This window comes from Olea europaea, chromosome 10 (genome assembly GCF_002742605.1).
Source record: "Olea europaea var. sylvestris chromosome 10, O_europaea_v1, whole genome shotgun sequence".
NCBI classification, from domain to species: Eukaryota; Viridiplantae; Streptophyta; class Magnoliopsida; order Lamiales; family Oleaceae; genus Olea; species Olea europaea.
In genome coordinates this window covers 36850671-36873995 of record NC_036246.1, presented here as the reverse complement: position 1 = coordinate 36873995, position 23325 = coordinate 36850671, and the positions used below count along the sequence as shown (strand labels likewise).

The 23325-nt window shown below is 34.3% G+C and overlaps 3 protein-coding genes across 4 annotated transcripts; all 3 read left to right on the top strand.

The window, feature by feature from the left end:
• Nucleotides 1-2538: 2538 nt before the first annotated feature.
• On the top strand, nt 2539-6138 carry LOC111402073 (glucan endo-1,3-beta-glucosidase 13-like). Its single transcript, XM_023030120.1, has 4 exons — nt 2539-2558; nt 3709-3814; nt 3898-5196; nt 5908-6138. Exons 2-4 carry the CDS (start codon nt 3739-3741, stop codon nt 5940-5942), a joined length of 1410 nt encoding a protein of 469 aa, XP_022885888.1. The 5' UTR covers nt 2539-2558; nt 3709-3738; the 3' UTR covers nt 5943-6138.
• An 899-nt stretch (nt 6139-7037) lies between these two features.
• Nucleotides 7038-10825, top strand: LOC111402072 (choline-phosphate cytidylyltransferase 2-like). Of its 2 annotated transcripts, XM_023030118.1 has the most exons (9): nt 7038-7353; nt 7811-7924; nt 8398-8493; nt 8661-8703; nt 8843-8998; nt 9151-9231; nt 10214-10324; nt 10445-10546; nt 10577-10825. In XM_023030118.1, exons 1-9 carry the CDS (start codon nt 7160-7162, stop codon nt 10637-10639), a joined length of 960 nt encoding a protein of 319 aa, XP_022885886.1. In that variant the 5' UTR covers nt 7038-7159; the 3' UTR covers nt 10640-10825. The 2 variants fall into 2 exon arrangements, with proteins under 2 accessions (XP_022885886.1, XP_022885885.1); XM_023030117.1 differs by having other exon boundaries at nt 10445-10825.
• A 10714-nt stretch (nt 10826-21539) lies between these two features.
• LOC111400606 (zinc transporter 5-like) lies at nt 21540-22778 on the top strand. Its single transcript, XM_023028010.1, has 2 exons — nt 21540-22112; nt 22200-22778. The coding sequence occupies exons 1-2, from the start codon at nt 21546-21548 to the stop codon at nt 22425-22427; spliced, it is 795 nt and encodes a 264-aa protein (XP_022883778.1). The 5' UTR covers nt 21540-21545; the 3' UTR covers nt 22428-22778.
• The last annotated feature ends 547 nt before the right edge of the window (nt 22779-23325 follow it).

The window sequence follows — 23325 nt, the reverse complement described above, 5'->3', positions numbered from 1 at the left end:
TTGTTTTCCTTGGTTAACAATAATTGTTATTTTGTCAATATCTATAAGTACAAACTTTTTATCTATTATATTGTTTTGTATGTTTTTCGTTACACAATTTGATACACCGTATTCTATGTCGAAAGCGACTTGTACTCTGTATACTAATGGAATTTCAAATCGTCGAGAAAACACCAAATTAAAAATTATAACGCCGTCATCAGATATTAAACTAGATATATTAATATGTAGAAGTGTATAATAAAAAAATATTAAAAATACAAGAATCTGAAGTTCATAACAACGCGTGCATAATCACATGTATGAATCACAAATAAAGGAGATAATATAATTGGTCTACATTATTTGTACAAATTTCTTAACTTTAAATTCAACCACCGTTTTTGACTTCTAACCTTTCAATATTCTCTTGAGAAGAGATCAATAATATTGTACATGACTATATTGAATTTGGAACTTCATTAGTGCCTGCTTCAATTTGGCCACTCCACTTGGAAAAGGTAAAGTCATCCAACCTCATTTCATATTTCTATATTATGTTTCATTTTCGGTTGTTTGGTCCGTTTAAATTTGGCATTAAGTATCATTATAATAAGGGATATCGAGAATGAAAACACACTTTCAATCCCTTGTTCCGCTATACATTTTTGAAATCGAAGACAAATTAGAATTTGAAAATGCTCGTTTCGTGCCCTGTTTTCCCCTCAATACTCATAATCAAATATAAAAACAAAGAAGAAGATTACATAAAAGCTTGTAATTTATTCTCATCTTTTTTTTTTTGGTGATATTTTTCTCTCTTTGTGTTCGTTTTTTATTTATAAGATAAAAAATATATTAAAACAAAAGGACGGTTTATTGCTTATTATTAAAAAATACAATGGTGCTTCAAAACCCGGGATTAAATTCCGGGTTTTAATCTAGGGCTGAGGTGGCAACACCTTGACCCTTGATCTTCAATCACGTGGGGCCTACGCGATTCACATGGGAGGGCTGAGGTTTTGCCACCTCGACCCCTGACTCCAAAATCCCGAGTTGAACAGCATTATTGTAAATTTGATCGTGGATTGACCAGCATTATTCTAAAAAAATTACTCACTATTCTATGCGTTGAGTTCTGTCTGTTGTACATTAACGTTCGACTCGAGATTGGGGTTGTTTGACTTGAACTAATTTATTCCGTTGGGAGGATTATTCTTACAAATTTCACCTTTTCTTATATTGGGAATCAGATATGGAACAGATGTCATCCATCAACTTGGTTCGTACAAATAGAGCCACAATGAACGCCACTACACGATAGCATTTCTCTATTATTTAAATGATGAAAGTAATAATCTTTCATCAATTACTCACCAAATAAATACTGTACAAACGGTCGAGTGATGCAAATAGCAGGGCCCACATGGTTTAATAAAAGATTGTAGAAAAATCCGCAAGTGGTCATCACATCTTTGGTTAAAAAAATGTAACAAAACTAACCACTCCAATATGAAAAGCTATTTAGTTCGCCTCATTTTTTATAAATTTATTTTAAATAAAAAAAATTTCAATGAAATAATTTTACACTAAATTCAAAGTTTTTCTACCTTTTAACTATATATTTTCAAAAAATCGTTATTATACCGCATAAAGGGGCTCAAACATAAACTTAGACTCTCATTAAGCCTTTGTTTTGGTTTAGTTCAAAATATGATTTTAGTAAATTTTGATTAAAAATGATGAAACATATAGTTAAAAAAATAAATAAAATTCAAGAGTCCTATAAAATACGTTATTGAGAATAAATTTTAAAAATCAAAATCATAACATGGTTACACCATTTGTAGCAAAGTTTTTATCAAACAAGCACTCAATTATCTAACCAAGAAATCTTTTAAGATGGAACTTTAGCGAAGTAGCCTAAAATTGTAAGAAGATGCTTTGAAATTGAACTATTCATGAGGCGCAACGTATTTTTAGGGCAAGAGCAGTTGTTTGTGATCATTGAGACATTATTTTCGTAGCTTGTTCTTTTTGTTTCTTAAGATTTTTTTTTTTCAGTAGACATGAAATGATAAGTTAGCTCCAAATACACTAATTGCTCTTGTTTGGCGCAACAAAAGATCGGACATTTAAATTTATTGAAATATGTGATTAAAAAGGTTAATAAAAGTTGTTAATCTTATAAATATATATTGGAATTAATTGGTGAATTCAAATTTTTTGCAAACTTTTAAGCCAAACTCAAGCGGCATTATTTTGGTTATTATAGCACTTCTTCATGATGTAGGATGTGAATTCCAGCTTTGATCTAATGGTCATGGTGGTCGGTGGAGATTATAACCATGCTCATCACTACTGATGTGAATTAATTATTTATGGGAGTTGTTTAATATTAATTACAAATAAATAAAAACAAAGTTATGAATGATACATGAATTAAAAGTAAGTACAGTGTGAAAATAGAAAAAGTTTACGTTGTGTGGATGCCAATAAATCACTTATATATGTAGTCCCTACTTCCAAAACCTCGATCCCCTCAACATTCATTCGTCCGCTCTACTTCTACTCTCCACGGGGTAATTTTTAGTTTGGCCAAGTCAAAGGGCCAATTTTTCACTTTAACCAAAAAAAATTTGCCTATCACCAAAATAGATTTAATATTTAATATTTTATTTTAATTGCTTTACAGAAATTTAATTTCATTGATAATTTAATTTTCTAATTTAATTGCTTATTTATTATTTTACAGATGTTTAAATATTTATTTAAGTTCTTTATGTATATTACTTATTTAATATTTAATTATTTCTTTTAATTTTTTTTACTATTACTTAACATAAAATAAGTAATTAAAACTAAATTGGCAAATAATAAATATTTAGATAAATAATAAAACATTTATATTAAGCATTTCAAAGAAATAATTTTAAGTACATAATATACATTAAAATTAAACAATTCAAATAATAATTAAATATTAGACAACACAATATAAACAATTAAAATAAATCGTTAACTTCAAAAATTAAAGGAAATAAATAAATAAGTAATTTTAAAAAAAAAATTGGGCCTAGAAAATTGTCAGCCCAGAAAACTGGGCCGTCTGGCGCCCAGGCGACCCAGTCAACTGGGCGCCTGGGCCGCCTGGCACCCAGGCGACCCAGTTGACTGGGTTGTCTGGGCATAGTTGACTGGCCCAGACGGCCCAGTCAACTGGCGCCCAGACGGCCCAGTCGGCCCAGTCAACTGGGCCGTCTGGGTCAAATGGGCATGTCTAAACGGCCCAGTCAGCTGGGCTAACCGTCTCCTTTGTGGAGATCGCCGGAAAACTCCATTTTCGTCGATCTCCACTCCATTTTCCTCCTCCCAAACTATTATCCTTACCCAAAAATCATGCATTTTTCAAAAAATCAACACATGTATACAAAATCATATTTTTTTTCTTCCAAATATCAACATAAAAACATTAAATATGGATCGTTTATTTTCCCTTTTTTATCAGTGCTACAGTATTTTTTCTCTTTCCTTACTACCTTCTCTTTCTTCTTTAAATAGTAAGGGTAAATTTGGATTTCTCTTGATTTTCAATATTTTAAACATTTTTGCTTTTTTTTTTTTTTTTTTATTTGGTAACTTTTTTTTTTTTTTTTAATTGGTCAAAGGCCACTTTGAAAAAATGGCCGGGTCAACCGGCTATTGGCCACTATTTCCTCTACTCTCCACTGCCTTGTTCTCACACAAAAAAGAGGCAGAATGCAGATCCAGGGCATGGAACTCCTCAAGATTTCTCTGCTACTTCCAATCCTTTGCTACATTTTCTCTTTTGCAGGTACTTTACTCTCCCTTTTTCCTTTTTTCAAGGAAATTATGTTGCATGAAAAATTATTATTCACTTTGTGGTGCATTTTCCAGATGGAGGCTCGATCGGTGTGAACTATGGTAGAATAGCCAACAATTTGCCGTCAGCAGTGAAGGTTGTCGGGCTCATGAAGTCTCAGGGCATCGAGCGGGTGAAGGTGTACGACACAGATCCGGCAGTTCTAAAGGCATTATCGGGGTCTGCAATTAAAGTCGTTGTCAATCTCCCAAATGAGCAACTTTCCAATGCTGCCAAACGCCCTTCTTTCGCCAATGCTTGGGTTCTTCGCAATGTGGTATCCCACTACCCTTCGACTGCCATTGAAGCTATCGCCATTGGCAACGAAGTGTTCGTTGACACACACAACACAACCCGGTTTCTCATCTCCGCCATGAAGAATATACATCAAGCTTTGGTCAAGTACAAACTCGATGACACCATTAAGGTCTCTTCTCCGGTTGCTCTTAGTGCATTGCAGAATTCTTATCCTTCCTCAGCCGGGTCCTTCCGGCCCGATTTGATCGAACCCGTTTTTAAACCCATGCTTGAATTCCTCAGACAAACCGGCTCATCTGTTATGGTGAATATCTACCCATTCTTTGCCTACGAGTCAAATGCTAATGTAATTTCTTTGGATTACGCACTCTTCCGGGAGAATCCTGGGGTGGTTGATGCCGGGAACGGTTTGCGCTACTTCTCGCTTTTCGATGCACAGATCGACGCCGTTTTTGCTGCAATGTCGGCGTTGAAATATGATGACGTCAAGATCACTGTAACAGAAACCGGCTGGCCTTCTAAAGGAGATTCAAATGAGGTCGGAGCAAGTATCGAAAACGCCGCCGCGTACAATGGAAACTTGGTCCGGCGAGTCCTCACCGGAGGCGGGACTCCCCTCAGGCCGCACGAAGATATCACTGTCTACCTCTTCGCTCTCTTCAACGAGAACAAGAAATTCGGACCCACATCTGAACGAAATTTCGGCCTCTTTTACCCAAACGAAAAGAAGGTTTACAACATTCCGTTCACGGTGGAGGGTCTTAAAAGTTACAGAGACCACCGTTCGCCGGCGACCGGCAGTGAACAGAGAGTGTCAAGAGGGCCCTCAAATGGGCAGACATTGTGCGTGGCTAGTGCACAGGCGGGGAAGGATAAGCTACAAGCGGCTCTAGATTATGCGTGTGGGGAAGGAGGCGCTGATTGCCATCCGATCCAGCCCGGGTCCACGTGTTTCGATCCTAACACTCTGGAGTCGCACGCTTCGTTTGCTTTCAATAGTTACTATCAGAAGAAGGGACGTGGCATTGGTACTTGCTATTTTGGTGGGGCCGCCTACGTTGTTTCTCAGCAGCCCAGTAAGTCCTATTTATTTGTTCAGTAAAATATTATGGGTAAAAGACAAACTTAGGAAACATAAATGTGTCAATTGTGTTGACCCTTGTGTGAATCTTGGACAAGGATTAATGGACCAAAGTTCATGGTGCATATTAGGAGTCTCAGAGATGAATTGCTAACATGTGCTGCCGTAAAGGAAGACTGACTGGGGTCCACAAGAACAAGGGTTAATGGACACCACGTGAACTTTTCTGATATTCAACTACGTGGGGACTTTGATTCTTTTCTGTTTGTAAGGTCCCATTTGGTATACATTAATATGGAAATGAGAATGAAAAATATAGTTGTTACAGGTCTCACATAAGAGATAAAAGGTCAAATATGGTGGCGTATAATGATTAAATTTTTTATTTTAATGGATAAAAAACGAGAAACAAATAGGGACCAAGTAAATGGGGGGGGGGGGGGGGGGGGGGGGGGGGGGGAATTAATGTGAACCAATGACATAGTCCTTTCTTTTGAGTTAAATTAGTCTGAGATTAAATTTTAGTTTTACACTTTAATTTTGTCTATTGTTAGTACTCAAACTAAGTTGAATATTCTTATGTTGAAAAGGAGAAAAAGTATGTTGTCTCTTTTCAATTTTGATTAAAAAAGCTATAGAAATTTATCTAAAAGATTTGAGGCCATAGAGATGCTGAGCTGAAGATGCTTTGTTCTTGTCTTTTTAGAGTATGGAAAATGCGAATTCCCCACTGGATATTGAAGAAAATGCAGGCTGGAGCAGGTGGACCGGGCCGATCAATGGGCTTTATTCTAGTTTTGTAGCATTTTCTTCAAATTATTTATTTATTATTATAGGCATGATGTGTAGCAGTTGTAATAGATTAGCAATTGATTGGACTTGCTTTTTTTCTAATTAACCTATTAAATTATTAACATGTCCCTTTCTCTTTGGCAAACTATATTAGCATTAGCATTTTAATAATGGATATTCTATCTCTTTGTTTATGTAGCAATGTTCTAGTACCGTAGTCTCTTAAGTTGAAAGGATGGCAAAAAGACTCTTGGAAAAAGCTATTCTATCAGATTGATTCCTTCAGAATTTGTACAGATTACTCACAATGGGATGGTCCCATCCAATTGAAAAATAACACAAATAACTCCATACTCACTTGCCTGTACATATGAATCTGGTAGTGTAGCATCTCTGATTGAGCTTCTAGATGTGGTTCAGAGTTTGGAAGACATGGAATGGCACTGGCTTCACAACATGAAGGTCGTTGCCATTTGATTTGACTCTAATTATTGAATTTGAGGACACCTCGAGTGGGCATCAACCCAACTTGAGTGCATTGTGGCAATTCCAGACGCACTCAAAAGTCCCTATTCTTTGCGGATGTTCTCAACGTCGAGGAACATGTATTAGGATGTATACGTAACTCGTTTAGACCATGAGCTGGTAAAACAAAAAAGGAAAAAGAAAGAAAAGAAAAAAAAAACAACGCAATACCTCGGATAAGCAGTAACCCATTTTACCTTATTCACTTTTCATTAAAGTTGAATTTATCATTCCGTTTGTAATGAAATCGTTTTGGATAAAAAAAAAAAAAAAAAACCTCTTCATTCAGACAAAAAAATGAGATCGCGTATGAATTTAACGTTGCAATAATAATAATAATAATAATAATTATTATTATTATTATTTCGTTTGCTGGGAGCATGGGTATCATCAAATGTTTAAAAAATTTGTGATAAGAATGATAAGTTGGTGATAAGAGTGTCACACTTACGAAATGATGGACGCTAATGAAAATTACCCAAATAATTATAAAAATTGCAAAAGGAATAATAAAAGAAAAGAAAAAGTAGGAAGAATCGGGTCGGGTCGGTAGCTTGTGGAGAGATTCGTTTTTCTGTTCGTTTCTTGAAAAGAGAAGAGAAGGCATAGAGGGAGAGTGATAAGAGAAACTCAACGGTACGATGGTGGAGAACGGTGTTATCACGGAAGAGAAGCAGAGGCAGATCGCCGATAACAGAAACGACGTCGTTACCAACCATTCGAAGTCCGGGGAATCTACTCCCCCTACCGATCGTCCCGTCCGCGTTTACGCTGATGGAATCTACGATCTCTTCCATTTCGGTCATGCTCGCTCCCTTGAACAAGCCAAAAAGTCGTAAGTTTTTGCATTTAATTCATACCGTGCTTAAATATACCGTTACTTTTTCGGCGACTGCCTTTGAGTTTGATTCTTGCTTTTTATTCATTTCAAATTAAAATTGAACTAATACCCCGTTAATCTTTTGGCAGAAGTTGAATAATTTGTACACGTGCTGTTATTTCTTATATTGAATGGATTCTGAGACATTTTCAGATTCCTTTACTGGCTTAACTGAAAATCCATTCTGAATTTGGTTTTACAAACGGATTGCAATTTGATCTGCTCTGGATTCGCATGTGTCCTGTTGAATTTTACTACTTCGGATGCCTTAATAAGATTTCTCTATGTTTATAAGCTCTACTCTCGTCAATAATATGTATTTGTTTGAAATTCTGCATTATTTGTTTATAAATGGTTAAAAGAAAGGTGGAGATAGAGTAACTCTTGTATATTATGCTATGTATATATGTAGGTTTCCCAATACATACTTGCTGGTGGGATGCTGCAGTGATAAAACTACACACATGTTCAAGGGCAAGACTGTTATGACTGAATCTGAGCGTTATGAATCTCTACGCCACTGCAAGTGCGTTTCTCTACCTGACATGCTCCAATTTATGTCTTTTTGTTCATATTTAGATGCTTCTATTTGAACTGAGGAATTGGAGCTAGCTAATGCAATTAAGCCCCCTGTTTGACAACCATTATAATGAGAAATTTGAGTAAAATGTATTTTGGAGTAGTATTTTTCGGGAGAATGTGGGGTTAAAATAAGAAAGAAATTTTTTTATTTACGTTTAATAGTATTTTATTAAAGAATGTGTGGTTGAAAAGAAGAGAGAAAAATGTATTAAAATTTTAATGGGAAACAAAAAAGGGCTAAGCTTTATGGTTACGTAAATGAAGTAATGTTACTGCATGCCTAAGCATATATTATTATATGGATGGTGATTTGCTACATAGTTTATTTGTTTTTATAATTGCCCATCTGGCTCCTTTATTATGGTATATTTGGCTTGTTGGTAAATTAAACATTGTACTTTTCTTTTCTTTTCACAGGTGGGTTGATGAGGTTGTTACTGATGCGCCGTGGGTGATAAATCAAGAGTTCCTTGACAAGCACCAAATCGATTATGTTGCTCATGATTCTCTTCCGTAAGGATTTCTTATCGAACATTCCCTTCACATATGAGATTGGTCACTGTTGGCTATGGATGGAACCTTTTATTTTGAACTTTTATCTCGAATTTATATTCTACATTATTAACAATCAAGCATTGATCTTAAGGAATCATTATATTCTTGACATGAGTATTGTACAGTTATGCCGATGCTAGTGGGGCTGGAAAGGATGTTTATGAATTTGTAAGCATGCAATTATTACTTTGTACTTCTGTTGTAATCATTTGCTTGTTAAAATTTCCTATGTATAATAAGATCTACCTGTTTTTTTTGTTAATTGTTTTGACATCTAGATACAGTAAGTTACATAATTTTAATGTAGGTCAAAGCCGTTGGGAGATTTAAAGAGACAAAACGGACTGAAGGAATTTCAACATCAGACATCATAATGAGGATTGTGAAAGATTATAACCAATATGTAATGCGTAATCTAGATCGTGGATATTCAAGAAAGGAGCTTAATGTTAGCTATGTGAAGGTATAATATTTTCAAGATATCCTTGTAGTGCTGGTCGCTTTTCTGGAGATTTTATTAACTGATTTGTTGACTGGGTTTAGTTAAGAGAAACCTTGTGTGGTACTCGTTTTCAGTAAGGCAGCTGAATATTTAGCTTTTATTTGATGGGGCAGGAAAAGCGACTAAGGGTGAATATGAGACTGAAGAAGCTACAGGAGAAAGTCAAAGAGCATCAAGAAAAAGTGGGGGAGAAGGTAAAGTTTCTTTTTGAGGAATGTTTTCTTATGTTACCCTCTTGCCAGTACCTTAGATGATAGTTCCTTGAGTAAGCAAGCTTTAGGTTGCATAGACTTTAAGCATGTTTGTATTTGGCCCTTACAAAAGTGAATAAGCTTCTTCGTATCGCCCAAAAAGGAAAATTGAAGAGATGAAAAGAGTACTATGAAAAATACTAAATCAAATGAAGTTCACAACTCTAGTAGGACCATTTTCTCCACCGCAACCACCATACTAGCACCAAACTCCTCCTAAAGTCGGTTAAAATGTAGCACCATCTATTCAACCTGCAAAACTACTATAGTCAAACCAACCTTCGGATTTACAACTGTTATAACAAGCACTACCAGGCAAACCAACTTCAAGCACGAGTAGCTGCACCACCTATAAAGGCCCAAAGCTACAATAATGTAAACAACTATAAATAAAACTCTTAATGTATTCCCATATCTCAAGATCCATAGTCACAATCATCCCTGATGATACATTCAAAACTAAAATTGTTTTCCCTCTTCTGCTACTGAAGACAACCAGACTTCAAGTTATTGTTCTCCGTTTATGTTCTTTTCTTTTCTCTTATTTTTTTGGTGGGGAGTGGGGAGGGGATTTTGGATGTGCGGGATCTGAACAGAAAGTTTCTCGATGATGCTCATTATAAGAAGCTTCACAAAGCCTTCCTTTTGGTTAGTGGTTACAATTTTTAAGATATCTTTAGACGTGCAGGACATTTGGATATGGTCATCATACTTACATTTGATTTCTTTCAGCAGGTCAAAGTCCTCTTGTTAGTATCGATAACATAAATATTTGGTTATGCTCCACAATTTAACTTAGTGAAGAAAGGCCATCACATGGCATACTGGTCTTGTATATCTCTTGTATTGAATATATTGACTCCGATTCTTAAGTATCAATTTTTTCATGCATTGCTAGATGTCATGTTTGAATCTTCATTTGCAGATTCAAACAGTGGCAAAGACAGCTGGCATGCATCGCAATATGTGGGTCGAAAATACTGATCGCTGGGTCGCTGGATTTCTTGAGATGTTTGAGGAAGGTTGCCATAAAATGGTAAAGTAACATTCTTGTGTACTTGGATGATATGGTCTTGTAGATACTGTAGAATCTAAACATAAATTCATCTTTCTTGTCGTTTCATCATTCCTATGTTTGTAACTTCGTATTTCTCAGGGTACAGCCATAGGTAAAAGGATTCAACAGGGGAGTGGGTTGTTGTTAAATGGCCATAAGATTGATGATGATTACTATTATGAGGATGAGGATGAGGATGAGGATGAGGATGAGGAAGAGGAAGAGGAAGAGGAAGAGGAAGAGGAAGAATATTACGAAGATGAAGAATACTATGATAGTGACGAAAAGATATGATTGTGCTCTGCAAATGATACCGTTGGTAGAATCACTACACAGGTAATGTATTTTGTACTTGGGTTATGTAGAATATAGTAGAATGGCCGAGGTAATCGATCTTGTTGTAGTGTGCTTGGATTTAACAAACTTTGTTACTTTCAACGGTGTTTGGTATTGTAGTTGAATTGATTTGTGTTGCTCCTATGCGGCCTATTTACGTGTATTTGTACATGTGAGTGATCATCAAAGTTTCAAGGGACGTTAATCTTAGTAAGGATGTACATAGGGAAAATTGGACCTACCAATAGACGTAACAAATGTGTGTGACAAATTTATCGTAGCTTTTAATTTACAATAATCTAACGGTATGGATTAATTTTATTTATATTATCAAAAATAAAAACTAACTAACAAATCTCCTCCATCCCAGCTAACTTCACATCACTCCACCTCGGCAATGCCACTACCGCCGGCAAAACAGAGAAGGATCTCCAATTCACAGATTCAGGGGGTTTTCTCCCCCGTAATTTGCAGAATCAGTGGGATTTCTCCCCTTCTACGAATCAGGGGGGTTTCTGAATTCGTGGATTTCAGTGGGGATTTCTCCCCTTGTCTACCGGTGAACAGCCCTGATTAAGGTGGTGGCAATGTAGTGGTGACTGTGAACGTGATGATGGTAGTATGGAAGTTTGTTTTGATAAAATTAGATGGACACCGTAGGCTTAAATTAACTTTAAGGCTGTGATGATTCGTCAAATGCATTTTTAATTACACAAAATCCTAGAGTTAAAATCTAGGGTTCAAAAATAAGAAGAGTAGTTTAACATTTCAAAAATCAGATTTTTTATAGTTAAATATTAAAAACTAATTATATACATTTCATTCTCTCATCCATCTTCTCTCTCCAATTTCTTAGTTTAATCAATTTCTCTCTCCAACTTATTCTCTCACCCGTTTCTCTCTCTCCACCTATCCTCTCCAATTAATTATATTTTCTCTTCATTTTCTCTTTTCTTCTCTCGCATGTCTTCTCTCTCTCTCTTCGGCAGCGTAAGAAAACGATTCCGACTTCAATGCCCAATATAAAGTTGGAGAAAATGGTGATTCTGAAAATCATGCTAGGTTTCTTTAGTATAGTGATAAAAAATTGGATGAGGAATCAAATGGAGGAAGTCGAGCAGTTTCTGAGGACCCATCTGTTGACACTGATGGTCAGACATAGATTGTTATTGGGAAGGAAATTAGAGATACTGGAAACAACGATGGAAATGAGCCTTCTGTTCTTGTGATAGATAATGATTTTACTTTTCAGAATCCTTTGCAGAAACTCAGGAAGGGTAGTGAGATAATAAATGATTTTGGTGATTTGGACATAGGAACAATTCCAACCGAAGAAGTTACGTATCCTGGAGTGTCTGATGTGCAAGTTGTTGGAGAGGCGAGTACAGGCTAGAAGGTCGTGTTGCATGAAGAGGAGGAAGTGGCTTGTTTTTCACTATTTTTGGTGATTGGTCTTTGTTAATGTGGTGGCGGTTTGTGAATGTGGTGCAATGATGAGGGGTGGCCGGTGGTGTTGTGCTTGTTGTAGTGGTGGTCACAGATTATTTGATTGATTGTGACCATTAAATTGGTTAATCTATGACCAATAAACAATATGTGACCGATGAAAATGATGAATCGTGACTAACGTGACCTAAAAATATATTAATTTGTGACCTATAATATTTTTGTGTGACCAATACATAAAATTGTGAGGGATTACGTTTTGATCTATGACCATTGAACAATTTGTGGCCTATAAAATTTTTGAATTGTGATCGTAAAATAATTTGTGGCATTTAAAAATTATAATTTTTGACTAAAAAATAATATGTGATTAATTAAATTGTGAATCTGTGATCAAATTGTATAGATTTGTGATCACAATATATTTAATTAATAAAGTATATAATTAATTAATTAATTAAATCATACATAAATTTTATTAAATAAATTAAATCATAAATTTTAGGGAGTTTGTCACGAATGGAAACTAAGAGTGTGTTTGATTGACATGGAAAATATTACCTAGAAATGAAAATGTTTTGCATCTTTTGTGGAAAATAAAAATTACCTCTACCAAGGAAAAAATTTTCCTTAAAAATAAGGAAAATTAGGCATATTTTCAAAAGTTGGAAAATGTTTTCCATGAAAAAAAAATAACAATCAAACACTCTAAATAAGTATTTGGGTGAAAAACTGATATTTTTCATGGAAAATAAACGTAATCAAACACACCCTAATTGCTTGATTTTAGGGATTAATTGCAACGAAATCCTCTCTCTCTCTCTCTCCCCCTCGCCCTCGGATGGAAACTTATTGCTTGATTTTAGGGATTAATTGTAATGAAATCCTCTTTGATTGTTTTATATTTCTGATTTTTGCACATTCAAACTTGTCATCTTAGTTTTGAAATCTCCTATACTTGTGCTAGGATTTATGAATTTTTCCCTTTCATTTATCAACAGATGACAAGAAAATGGGAATACAATCATGGATCTTCATATATGGCCCTCTAACACACACGAGAATCCTTAGTGGGCTGCTTGCTTGTCAATTATTGGAGTGAAGCGCCGAAGACAACTTGTACATACGCTACGACACTACTACATATTTAAGCTACGGAAGATTTTAATTCAACCCTGAGACATTGAAAATCGTTGAAATAACATTGAAAATAATGTTTTTTTACTAGATTAAAAAAAATTGAATTTAAATTAATTTTGTAGCTTTTTGATAAATTCGCTCAAATGGTGTCAAACGTTTGCCATATTGCATTATTGGTCCCAAACCTTTAAGTTTTGACATTAATGTCCAAAATCTATATGCGCAATTGATCCTTTTGGACATATTTCATTCAAAATAGTTGTTAATTGGAAAAGAATGGAAGTGATGACTAGTGGTATCAGTGGCTTTGGTGGTGATCAAAAGAAGTAGTGTTGGAGAACTGATCGAGTTTCCTCATATTTATCTTCTCAAATAAATGTTTGTACTCAATATCCTGTCTTTCCAGAGAGATTTCCAGGAATATCTTCGGCTCTACACCTCCAAGTCCCTATAGATCGATCCAATCCTCCAACACTGCTTCTTTCGATAACCACCAGAGCCATCGCTACCACTAGCCACCACTTCTAATCTTTCCCAATGCATTTTTTTTCACAGTTCACCAAAAAACAATTAACAAAAAACCTTTGCAAACCTTCACTTAGAATCCCAAGATTTGCTAGTGAATTGAATAATTCGCAGCCTGGCTGCTCAAATTGATAAGAAGAAGAAAAAAAAGTTTGCTGATTAATAGAAAATCCAATTTCAAATTCATCTCTTCACATTAAGAAAATTCAAATATGGTGAAATTTCAAAAAAATCAATTATATGTATTTTGAGCTTGAAATCCGTTCAAATCTTTTAAAATCCCTTTATTAAAGAAATCTTTATAAATCTACTAGTTATTGAGGATAACACCTAAATTCAAAGGATTTTTAAAATCCATGACAATCTCAATTGAAGACGGGGTCCTTAGGTCATCAATCAAATCATATTTTCAACACTATAATCAATCTTGTTCATTGTTGCATTGCTTTTTTTAAAATTCCATGATCAATCTTATTTATTACTCAATTGTTTTCTTAAGTTTTAGAGCAATTGGATGATTGCTAATTAAGATAAGTTTTATGTAATTTCTTAATCCAAGTGGCATGAGTGTTGCTTTAAAAGGACTGGGTTGATAAAGCATATAACAACAATCGAATAAACTCTATATAAAAAAAAAAGAATGGTGTGAATAGTACTCGTGAATCATACGAAATTCAATAAAATGTAATTTGACGGAATGATTGTTTTTCAAAGCAAATACAAAAACCATCCCATACATGTTCTTGGCGATTACGAATGTCAACAACGCAGAAAAAATATTATTATAAAATTATGTGCAATACACGTATTCTTAACCATTTTAATAATGATCTGCTTCATCCATCCAACCTTACTATTCTGTCAAAGAAACTCTTGAAGTTATCTCTTTCGGTCCTCGGACTCTGTTTGCTCTTTGTCAAATATCCTTAGTTAAGTTCCTTTCATCCTATAGGTTCGTTTTGAAGAACACGATGCATGTGGACTCATGCTAAGCCCTTCTTTGACGGAGTTTAATTTGAAAAAACTATATTTCAAATGGTATTTTTGGGAGAATGTATGATTAAAATGTAGAGAAAAGTTTTGAATTATGTGTAGAATATTTTATTGTACGAATGTATGATTAAAAATGAGTATGAAATAAAAATTAAGTTAAATTAAAGACCACCAAATAGGGACTAACTCTCACGAGATCTTTTCTTGTACTTGGTGCAATCAAAATAGATATTGAAGCCCGACGCTGAAGTAATGAAGGTGCTGTGTTCTGCACGTTTAGGGTTGTAGTATCAGAAAGTCAACATTCAAGAAAAATCAAAAAGTATAAATTGACTTTTTTCTCAAAATGATAAAATAGTTAATTAATAACATATTTCTATTTAATTTGTACAAATATCGAATTTTATTGTTACTTTTCATTAATCCAATCAGAATAAATAAATCCATATTTTGGTACATTACTCTTGTTTTATCAATAAATCGTCGGGGCTCTTGATTAATCTTTCCCTTTATTTAACAAGTTAATCAATTAAGGATCGTATTTTAAATGTGAAAAAATATAAAAACAATAACAATTTCTTTGGAGTTTAAACTATTCGACTATAACAACTTATTAAAACTAAATTTAATTCACCATTATTCCGTAAGCTTTTTTAAATACATGTAGGGAGTAGGGACACAAAAGCTGGATAAAAAAAAAAAAAAAAAAAAAAGAAAAAAAAAAGAAAAAAAAAAAAAAAAATACAGAAAGAAGAAAGAAAAAAAGAAAGAGTAATTGGCAAATACATAGCTGGGACAATTTGATTAATGCCAATGTGCACTAGTGGAGATGAACATGAATCTAAGTGTTAGCATATCATATGTTCTATTAAATTAATCATAATTTTTTTGTATTTAAATGAACATGTAATTTAGCCCTTGTTCGAGTCCCATTTTATGTCAAAAATGAATTTTGAAATAATTATTTTTTTGAAAAAATGTGTGATTGAAGAATAAGGAGAAATTTTTTATTTACGTGTAATATTATTTTAGTGAAGAATGTATGGTTGAAAGGAAAAAAAGAAAAAAATATATTTTGATAAAAATGAGGCTCAAATAGTGGTGGCACGGCTCGGCCCTTAACCTTACGAACTCCTGGCTCGTTTTCAACGAGCCGAGCTTGGGCTCGGCTCGGCCCACAAGCTCGGACGAGTTCGAGTTTTGGCTCACGAGCTCGTCATCTTTTTCCTTTTTTTTTTATAAATAAAGAAAAATAAAAATAATGTAATGAAAACACTTTTTAAAAAAAATAAAAAGTGCTAAAAAATACAAATAGTTTAATGAAGACACTTTTTTCTTTTTTTTATTTATATCATATTGTAATTTTTTTTATAAAGTATAAAATATTTATATAAAATATAAAATATTTATATAATAAAGATGACTTGTTTTTTTGAAATACATTTACAAAAAATATTTTTTTAATTTCTTTTTAAAGTAGATAAAATGTAAACATTCCTCCTTTATTCAGGCTTGAGACTGACTATATCAATTTTAAGTAGGCGGAGTTACAAATTATACACAAACAACTTGTTGTAACGTGTACAATTTTTTAAAGAAAATTAAATTTAACGATTAAAAAATAAGGAAATTTTGATTAATATAACTAAATTAAATATCACTTACCTGATGACATGCAATTTTAGCGTATTTATGTTGTAGTCGAAAATGAGCGTCCTACCAATCATTCACACACATTAACGCTTCAAAAACATCTTCTTTCAGTCGGCTCCTGATATCGATCAAAACACTTTTACCTACACTAAAAGCAGACTCTGGAGCAACAGTGCTAATGGAGGTGCCAGGAGATCTTTCGCAATTGCAAAAACAATTGGCCAACATCTTTCATACTTTCGCCAGAATTCAATTACTTTTTCTGAACTTTTTTTAATTGTTCTGTCTGTTGACATATTATGATTGAAGTAATCAATTAATTCAACAGGCATCGCATTTTAAGTTGCGGCCGATGTTTGATGAGATGCAAATGTAGACGACATGGCACTAAATGGACACATTGCAGTTGTATCATATCTAAATGTATTAATGCCTTGAAATAAATTCATTATTTCAACATCATCTTCTTCAATTTCAGTTGAAGGAGTAGGTGCAGAGGGTACTCGACTAACATTCGCACTCATTCTTTCCGCATATAAATCATACATTCCACATAATGTTTGCTCTAAATTTTTATAGGTGATAGGTGTATCAAGTATTAATGTTTTATTGATTTGATCAATTACGTATTTAGTTCTCGAAATATTATATCGGGGGTCCATTGCGCATGCTAAAGGAAATAACATAGGCAATTCTTCCCAATATTTTCTAAACTTTAATTCCATAGTAATTATAATTTCACTAAAAGTAAGATCATTTTTATATTTATGGAATATTCTTGCAATTATATAAAGGTGTTCAAGTACCATACTGTTTGTGGGATAATAAACGCCGGACAAAATCTTTGTGGTCTCATAAAAAGATGTCAAAAATCGTTTAACTTTCAAAACTAAAACCCAATTGGATTCATTCAACATACTATCGTCATCACTTGTAACGTGTCTATTATTATAAAAGTCAGTTATTAAATATTTGAAACCTTTACATGATTTTAATAGCAAGTAAGTAGAGTTCCATTTATGGCTTATGTCGCTAACAAATGTTTTAGCAGTCGTCACCCCTAGTTCGGCACAAAAATTTTCAAATACTTGTTTTCTATTAGGAGAGATCGTAATATATACTAATGCATTCCTAATTCTTTGAAATTCATTCTTTATATGTTTTAAACCATCTTGCACAATTAAATTCATGATATGGCACACACAACAAATATGAAATAAATACCCACCAAAATCAGGTTGAAGTGTCATACATAATTTATCGACGACTACCTTATTAACACAGCATTATCAAAAGTAAAAGATCAAATTTTAGTCTCGCAATTATATTCTCTAACAAACTGATAATAACATTATATATATTATTAGTATTGTGAGGAAACTCAATAATTCTAAAAGCAATAATTTTTTTATGCATGCACCAAAGTAAGTCTATATAGTGTACGATTGTAGCTATATATGCTCTTTTATTAACCTCTTCCCATATATCAGAAGTTAAAGATATAACATCCTCATATTGTTGCAAATTCATAATTAATTGTTGTTTTGAATTATTGAAATATTGTATTGTATCGTATCGGCACGAAGAGTTTTTTGACTTACTTCAACATACCTTGATTGCAGATATTCTTTCACAAATGAGACGAAGTGTTGGTTGTCTACAATAATCAGAGGCAACTCAGTGGCGGCAGCAAATTTCACAATTTCGGTTCGAGTATTGTCCTCCAAATACATTCACGTGGATAGGGGTGAAGTCGTAGAACCGGCGCCTGGACTGCCAAATTGCAATTGTGTTTGACCAGCTGGAAGAAGTCCATGTCTGGCCGCACATGCTTTGTAGTGGCGGTTGAGATGGGTGGTACCAATTCCTTTTTACCATGTCAATCTTTGTTGGCAGTATTTACATACCGTTTTAGATTCTGCAAGGCCATCGACGACTTTTCCCATTGAAATCAATTTAAAGTGATCATAACATTTTGCTTATTTTTTGCCCTTTCGCTTTCCCCTCGTATTTGGGATGTTTAATTTGACATTTTCGTTCTTATGTTCCGTTTCGAGAACGTTAATATCATTCAAATCAATTGGATTGTGGCTTCTCTGACCGTGAATGTGAACTTTCTTCAGGTATGGGTATGTCACATTAGACCGACAAATTCATTTGGAAATTGATTTTGCGGCGTCCTAAGCAATTTGCCATGTGGCCCACATCCTGTATCGAATAAACTCTCAACAAATGAGTATTGATCCATTTATTTGATTATTTATGATGAAATCCAAATATAATAACTAGAAAAATATAAATGTAGTGAGATTGTGAGAATTGGATGAATTGAAATTGTAATTGAATATATTGTAAAAAATGATCGATATTGTATATTTTGCAACACAAGAGAGTAAAAACTCGATAATTGATATAATAAAAAAGAGTTGAGAAATGAGAAGTAGTGATTGAGAGGAGATAATTGATATGGAAAAAAAAGGGAGTTAAGGGGTATTTATAGCAGAAAGGAAAAAAATAAAAAACAAAAAATTTCAGTGACCGTTTGGTCACTATAGTTCACTCGGCTCGTGGCTCATCGCTGAAACGAGCCGCTTGTGAGTTCAAGGCGAGCTGAACGGGCTCTCGACGAGGCCTGCTCGGCTCGCGCTCGTGATTTTACGAGCCCGAGCCGCGCACGAGCCCTATTTCGACGAGGCTCGACCCTTTTGATATCCCTAGGTTTAAACAAGACTAAAATGTCAATAGTAATGTATACTTGGTTAGTATTGAATACTAGTAATGTTAAATAATATTACTTTTTAACATTATATTTGTGGACTTGTAATATATTGAAAATCTATTAAAATCCTTTCAATTAATTGAAATTTTGGATTTTCACAAATGATCGGGATACATAGAATCTAATAAAATCCAAGTTTTGTAAATACCTAGAATTTAATAAAATCTATGTTGACACATAAAAATTCAGTCCAAATCGAACAGCCCAAGGAATAAAGCCCAATTGAAGGATCCCCAAATCGGATAGCCCAAAGAACGAAGTCCAATCAAACGAATTAGGGTGAAGGCCCAAATAAGGGGCCCAAGAATGCGGTGACGCCATTGCCCAAGTTTGCGAGTCGCCCAGAATCTGAACGAATGGGGTGTCATACGGTCGTCCAGAGCTGTTATTCCACTCTCGCCCAAACTTTCAAGTCGTCCAAGGTATCAACAAATATAACGCATCATGGTTATCAAGGAATGCAGTTATCAAGGCAGTTGTTAAAGTAGCATTATCACGTTCCACGACTCAAGGAATTCAATCGAAAGCGGTTGAACGATGAAAGATAATGACAGCAGTTAAGAGGCAGTTTCATGACAAAATGGCCACTACAAAGAAAGTGGGAAGTTATAGGACGATCAAGCAGTTTTCAGGGTAGTTAATCACAAAGAGATCGTCTAGGAGGTATAAAAGGGAGAGAGGACGCAGAAGCAAAGGACCGAATCCAAAACTCTCGAACAGAGAAATATGTAATTTTCATTTCCTTAGCTTTTAGACTTAAATATTTTTCTGTAACTCGTGTGCTTGCGCCCCTTGGAGGCACGTTGTTTTTCATTCCCAATTGTAAAGTCCATCGCCAATAAAAGAACACCCCTTTTTGGGACTTTGTCTCAAGAGGTTTCGTCCCTTACACAATCGTCTGACCCTTTTTAATTGTTAGCGACTTAACCCGCGCGAAACAATCTATTAAAATTTGAGTTGGAATATCTAGATTTATACAAATTTTTATCACAATATTACGTAATTAAATCCATATTTATAGATGTTAATAATTACCGTGTTTATAAGATTTTATAAATACACAGTAGGCCAAAAAATTTAAAAACAAATCAACCTAGCAGTTTATATCAATAAAACATGTAAGAAAATAAGTGACTACATTTCTTTATTTCTTTCCTTATATAGCTTTTATGTCGACATTCTTACAGAATATTTATGATCTCACCTTCCTTGTATATATCGAAAATATAGGTTAATTTAGATACATATGGAGAGAAATATCAGGCTTGATGAGCTCGTTATGTTTCCATAATACAAATTAGAATCATGCCACAATTCCATGTGGCATCTGATCATTAGATTATATAAAATATAATTAACATTTACATTCAATCATATTTTGCCAACACTTATTATGTTAAAGCATCTGTCAACATTTTCCGTCAAAAGTGACATAGCCATACAAATTTTAAACCCTATTTGACTTCTTCATCGTTCTGATTGAAAGGGACAGTGACTTTTAAGGTGGTACATTCAATTGAGACTTTTAATGATTTTTTGAAATTTAAAAAGTTTAGAGGTTCAATTGAAACTTTTTGAGACTATCTAAAAAAGTTTAAGGTGTATTCAATTGATACTTTTATAAACTTTTAAAAAATTTCTAAAAGTTATGATATATTCAATTAAAACTTTTTAAAAGCTTCTATAAGTTTAGGGGTATTCAAATTTTAATAACTTTTAGAGATATTTATAAAAGTTTCTAAAGTACTAACTTTTAAGCAGAAAGTACTCATATAAAATATTAAAATTTGTCTCTCATTAATAATGAGATTTTGAGATACTTTCACAATTTTTTTTTAAATCTTTCTTTCATTTAACATTACATGGACATGTATGATTAACATTTATTGTTTTTATTGATTATCTTCATTTATCTTTCTTTCTCTCTCTTATTATTTATCTCTATTTTCTATGAAAAATTTAAATTGGATTCTTGTAACTTTTTCTTTTGTTGTTTCATTTATTTTTATTTTTTTTGAAAAATATCTATTTTTTTATTAAATTATAAAATTTTATATGAAAATTTTATAATTAAATTTAGATATATTGATTTTTATTTATTTTTAAAAATATACTATACTTTCAAATGAAAGTCTTTTGAATTCTACAAAAGTATAAAAATTTTAAAATGAAAATCTATAAAAATTTACGAAAGACTTTCACTAATTCCATATAAATCTATAAAAAATCCATGAAATTCACAGAATTCATTATTTAAAAAAAGTCTATTGAATCTTCAAAAGTGTTTCAATTATGAAACAATCATATTCACGTGGATGGATTTGCAAGATGGTTTTCGTGGCTTTCATCCTACAACTTCCGAATGTAGTTTTAGGGGAATGTACTTGCGAAGCCGAAGAGGAAGAACGGAACAAAAGCTTAGCTCTGAAATATAAGTTAGCTGCACTTGCTTCAATCCTCGTTGTGATTGCAGTTGGGGTTTGTCTTCATGTTTTGGGTAAGACAGTACCAGCTTTGAGCCCGGAGAGAAGCTTTTTCTTCATTATAAAGGCATTTGCCACTGGAGTAATTTTGTCGACCGGGTTCAAACACGTACCACCTGATGCATTTGAAAGCTTAACATCTCCGTGTCTCAGTGCCCATCCATGGGGAGATTTCCCGTTCACAGGCTTTGTGGCAATAGTTTCTGCCATTGGAACTCTTATGGTGGACACATATGCAACCTCTGATTACAACAAGAAATCAAGCGGCATGGCGCAAATAGCTAGTGGCGATGACGGAGGAGTTGTCCCTGTTCATACTCACCCTATCCATGGTCATGCTCATAGATCAGCATCCGTGGAAACCGACTCTGGTGAAACACAAGTTCTTCGTCATCGTGTAATCTCACAGGTATAAATATACATTGTTACTGTGTGCCAAGTATTTTTTTCATATGTACTCTGATTTTGATACTAATCGTTAATTTTCATTGGACTGTAGGTGTTGGAGTTGGGGATTATAGTCCATTCTGTAATTATTGGAATTGCTTTAGGCGCCTCGAAAAGTCTTAAAACCATAAAGCCTTTAATTGCTGCTCTAACCTTCCATCAATTCTTTGAAGGCATAGGACTGGGAGGATGCATAACTCTAGTATTCTTTTCTCAATTGCGAATATGTCTAAGATTTGGCTTAGGGTTTCAGTTTTTTGACCTAACTGGATTGTTTTAGTATGTCTTTGAGTTTATTGATCTTGTCCAATCCATATGAGGATGGATCATGTTGACCCCAATAAATGTTGCCAACAGATACCGAACCCACCCGCGCACACGTGAGTGAAAGTCCAACACGCTAAGATACGTGGACGGTCTTTAAAGGATGGATCGAGGGCGTAAGAGTAGCTCAACGACCCGGGACGAGAACGTTCGGAATCTGGCGGGATGTTCGTTGATCGATTGTACAATAATTACCAATCGATGTTTGTAAATGTGTATCCAAATTTGTATGAACTCGTTTGTGTTGTAAGATAATAAGAGAGAGAGTTGAGTAAAGTATGGTTTCTTGTATTAATTCTTGCATTAGCCTTTGTATGGGGTACATGGGGGAGTATTTACAGTTTCACTAGTTAGATCATGACCTTTGGTTCGGGGTACACGTGGCCACATCCGATTGAGTTACATGTCAAATTGCAGGCATCGGCCGCATCTAACCTGTTATACATTTATTGATTGGTAGAGTCGCCTCTACTAGTGACAAGACTTAACATTTATACTGATGACAAACGTCCTATCAATCTTCAAGTAGATCTTTGTGCAGAAGATCTCTTGGGAGAGGTGTCTATGGAAGATGTTGCTTTGTGCTTCGGAGATGTCACCTCGGCTATAGAACTTCGACAAACAGGGCCTCATCCATCTTCAAAGGGCCTCGGCATATGGGCTTCGGAAGCTCCTCATGAGGCAATGATAAATGGGCCTCGGTGTACATGGGCCTAGGCATCTGTAGACCTCGATTTGTGGGCCTCGACTATGCAAATTACCTAGGATTGAGTGCCATGTGGTCTGGCATGAGTTGGTTGTGGGCCCCGGTAGGTTGCCCAAGTGTGCGAAAACGTAACAATAGTCCCCCAAGT

Coding starts and splice junctions, on each gene's coding strand:
- LOC111402072 (XM_023030117.1), top strand. CDS start 7,160: ATGGTGGAGAACGGTGTTATCACGGAAGAGAAGCAGAGGCAGATCGCC. Junction 7,925..8,397: donor GAATCTCTACGCCACTGCAA/GTGCGTTTCTCT, acceptor TTCTTTTCACAG/GTGGGTTGATGAGGTTGTTA. Junction 8,704..8,842: donor GAAAGGATGTTTATGAATTT/GTAAGCATGCAA, acceptor ATTTTAATGTAG/GTCAAAGCCGTTGGGAGATT.
- LOC111400606 (XM_023028010.1), top strand. CDS start 21,546: ATGGTTTTCGTGGCTTTCATCCTACAACTTCCGAATGTAGTTTTAGGG. Junction 22,113..22,199: donor ATCGTGTAATCTCACAGGTA/TAAATATACATT, acceptor ATTGGACTGTAG/GTGTTGGAGTTGGGGATTAT.
- LOC111402073 (XM_023030120.1), top strand. CDS start 3,739: ATGCAGATCCAGGGCATGGAACTCCTCAAGATTTCTCTGCTACTTCCA. Junction 3,815..3,897: donor CTACATTTTCTCTTTTGCAG/GTACTTTACTCT, acceptor TGCATTTTCCAG/ATGGAGGCTCGATCGGTGTG. Junction 5,197..5,907: donor CGTTGTTTCTCAGCAGCCCA/GTAAGTCCTATT, acceptor TTGTCTTTTTAG/AGTATGGAAAATGCGAATTC.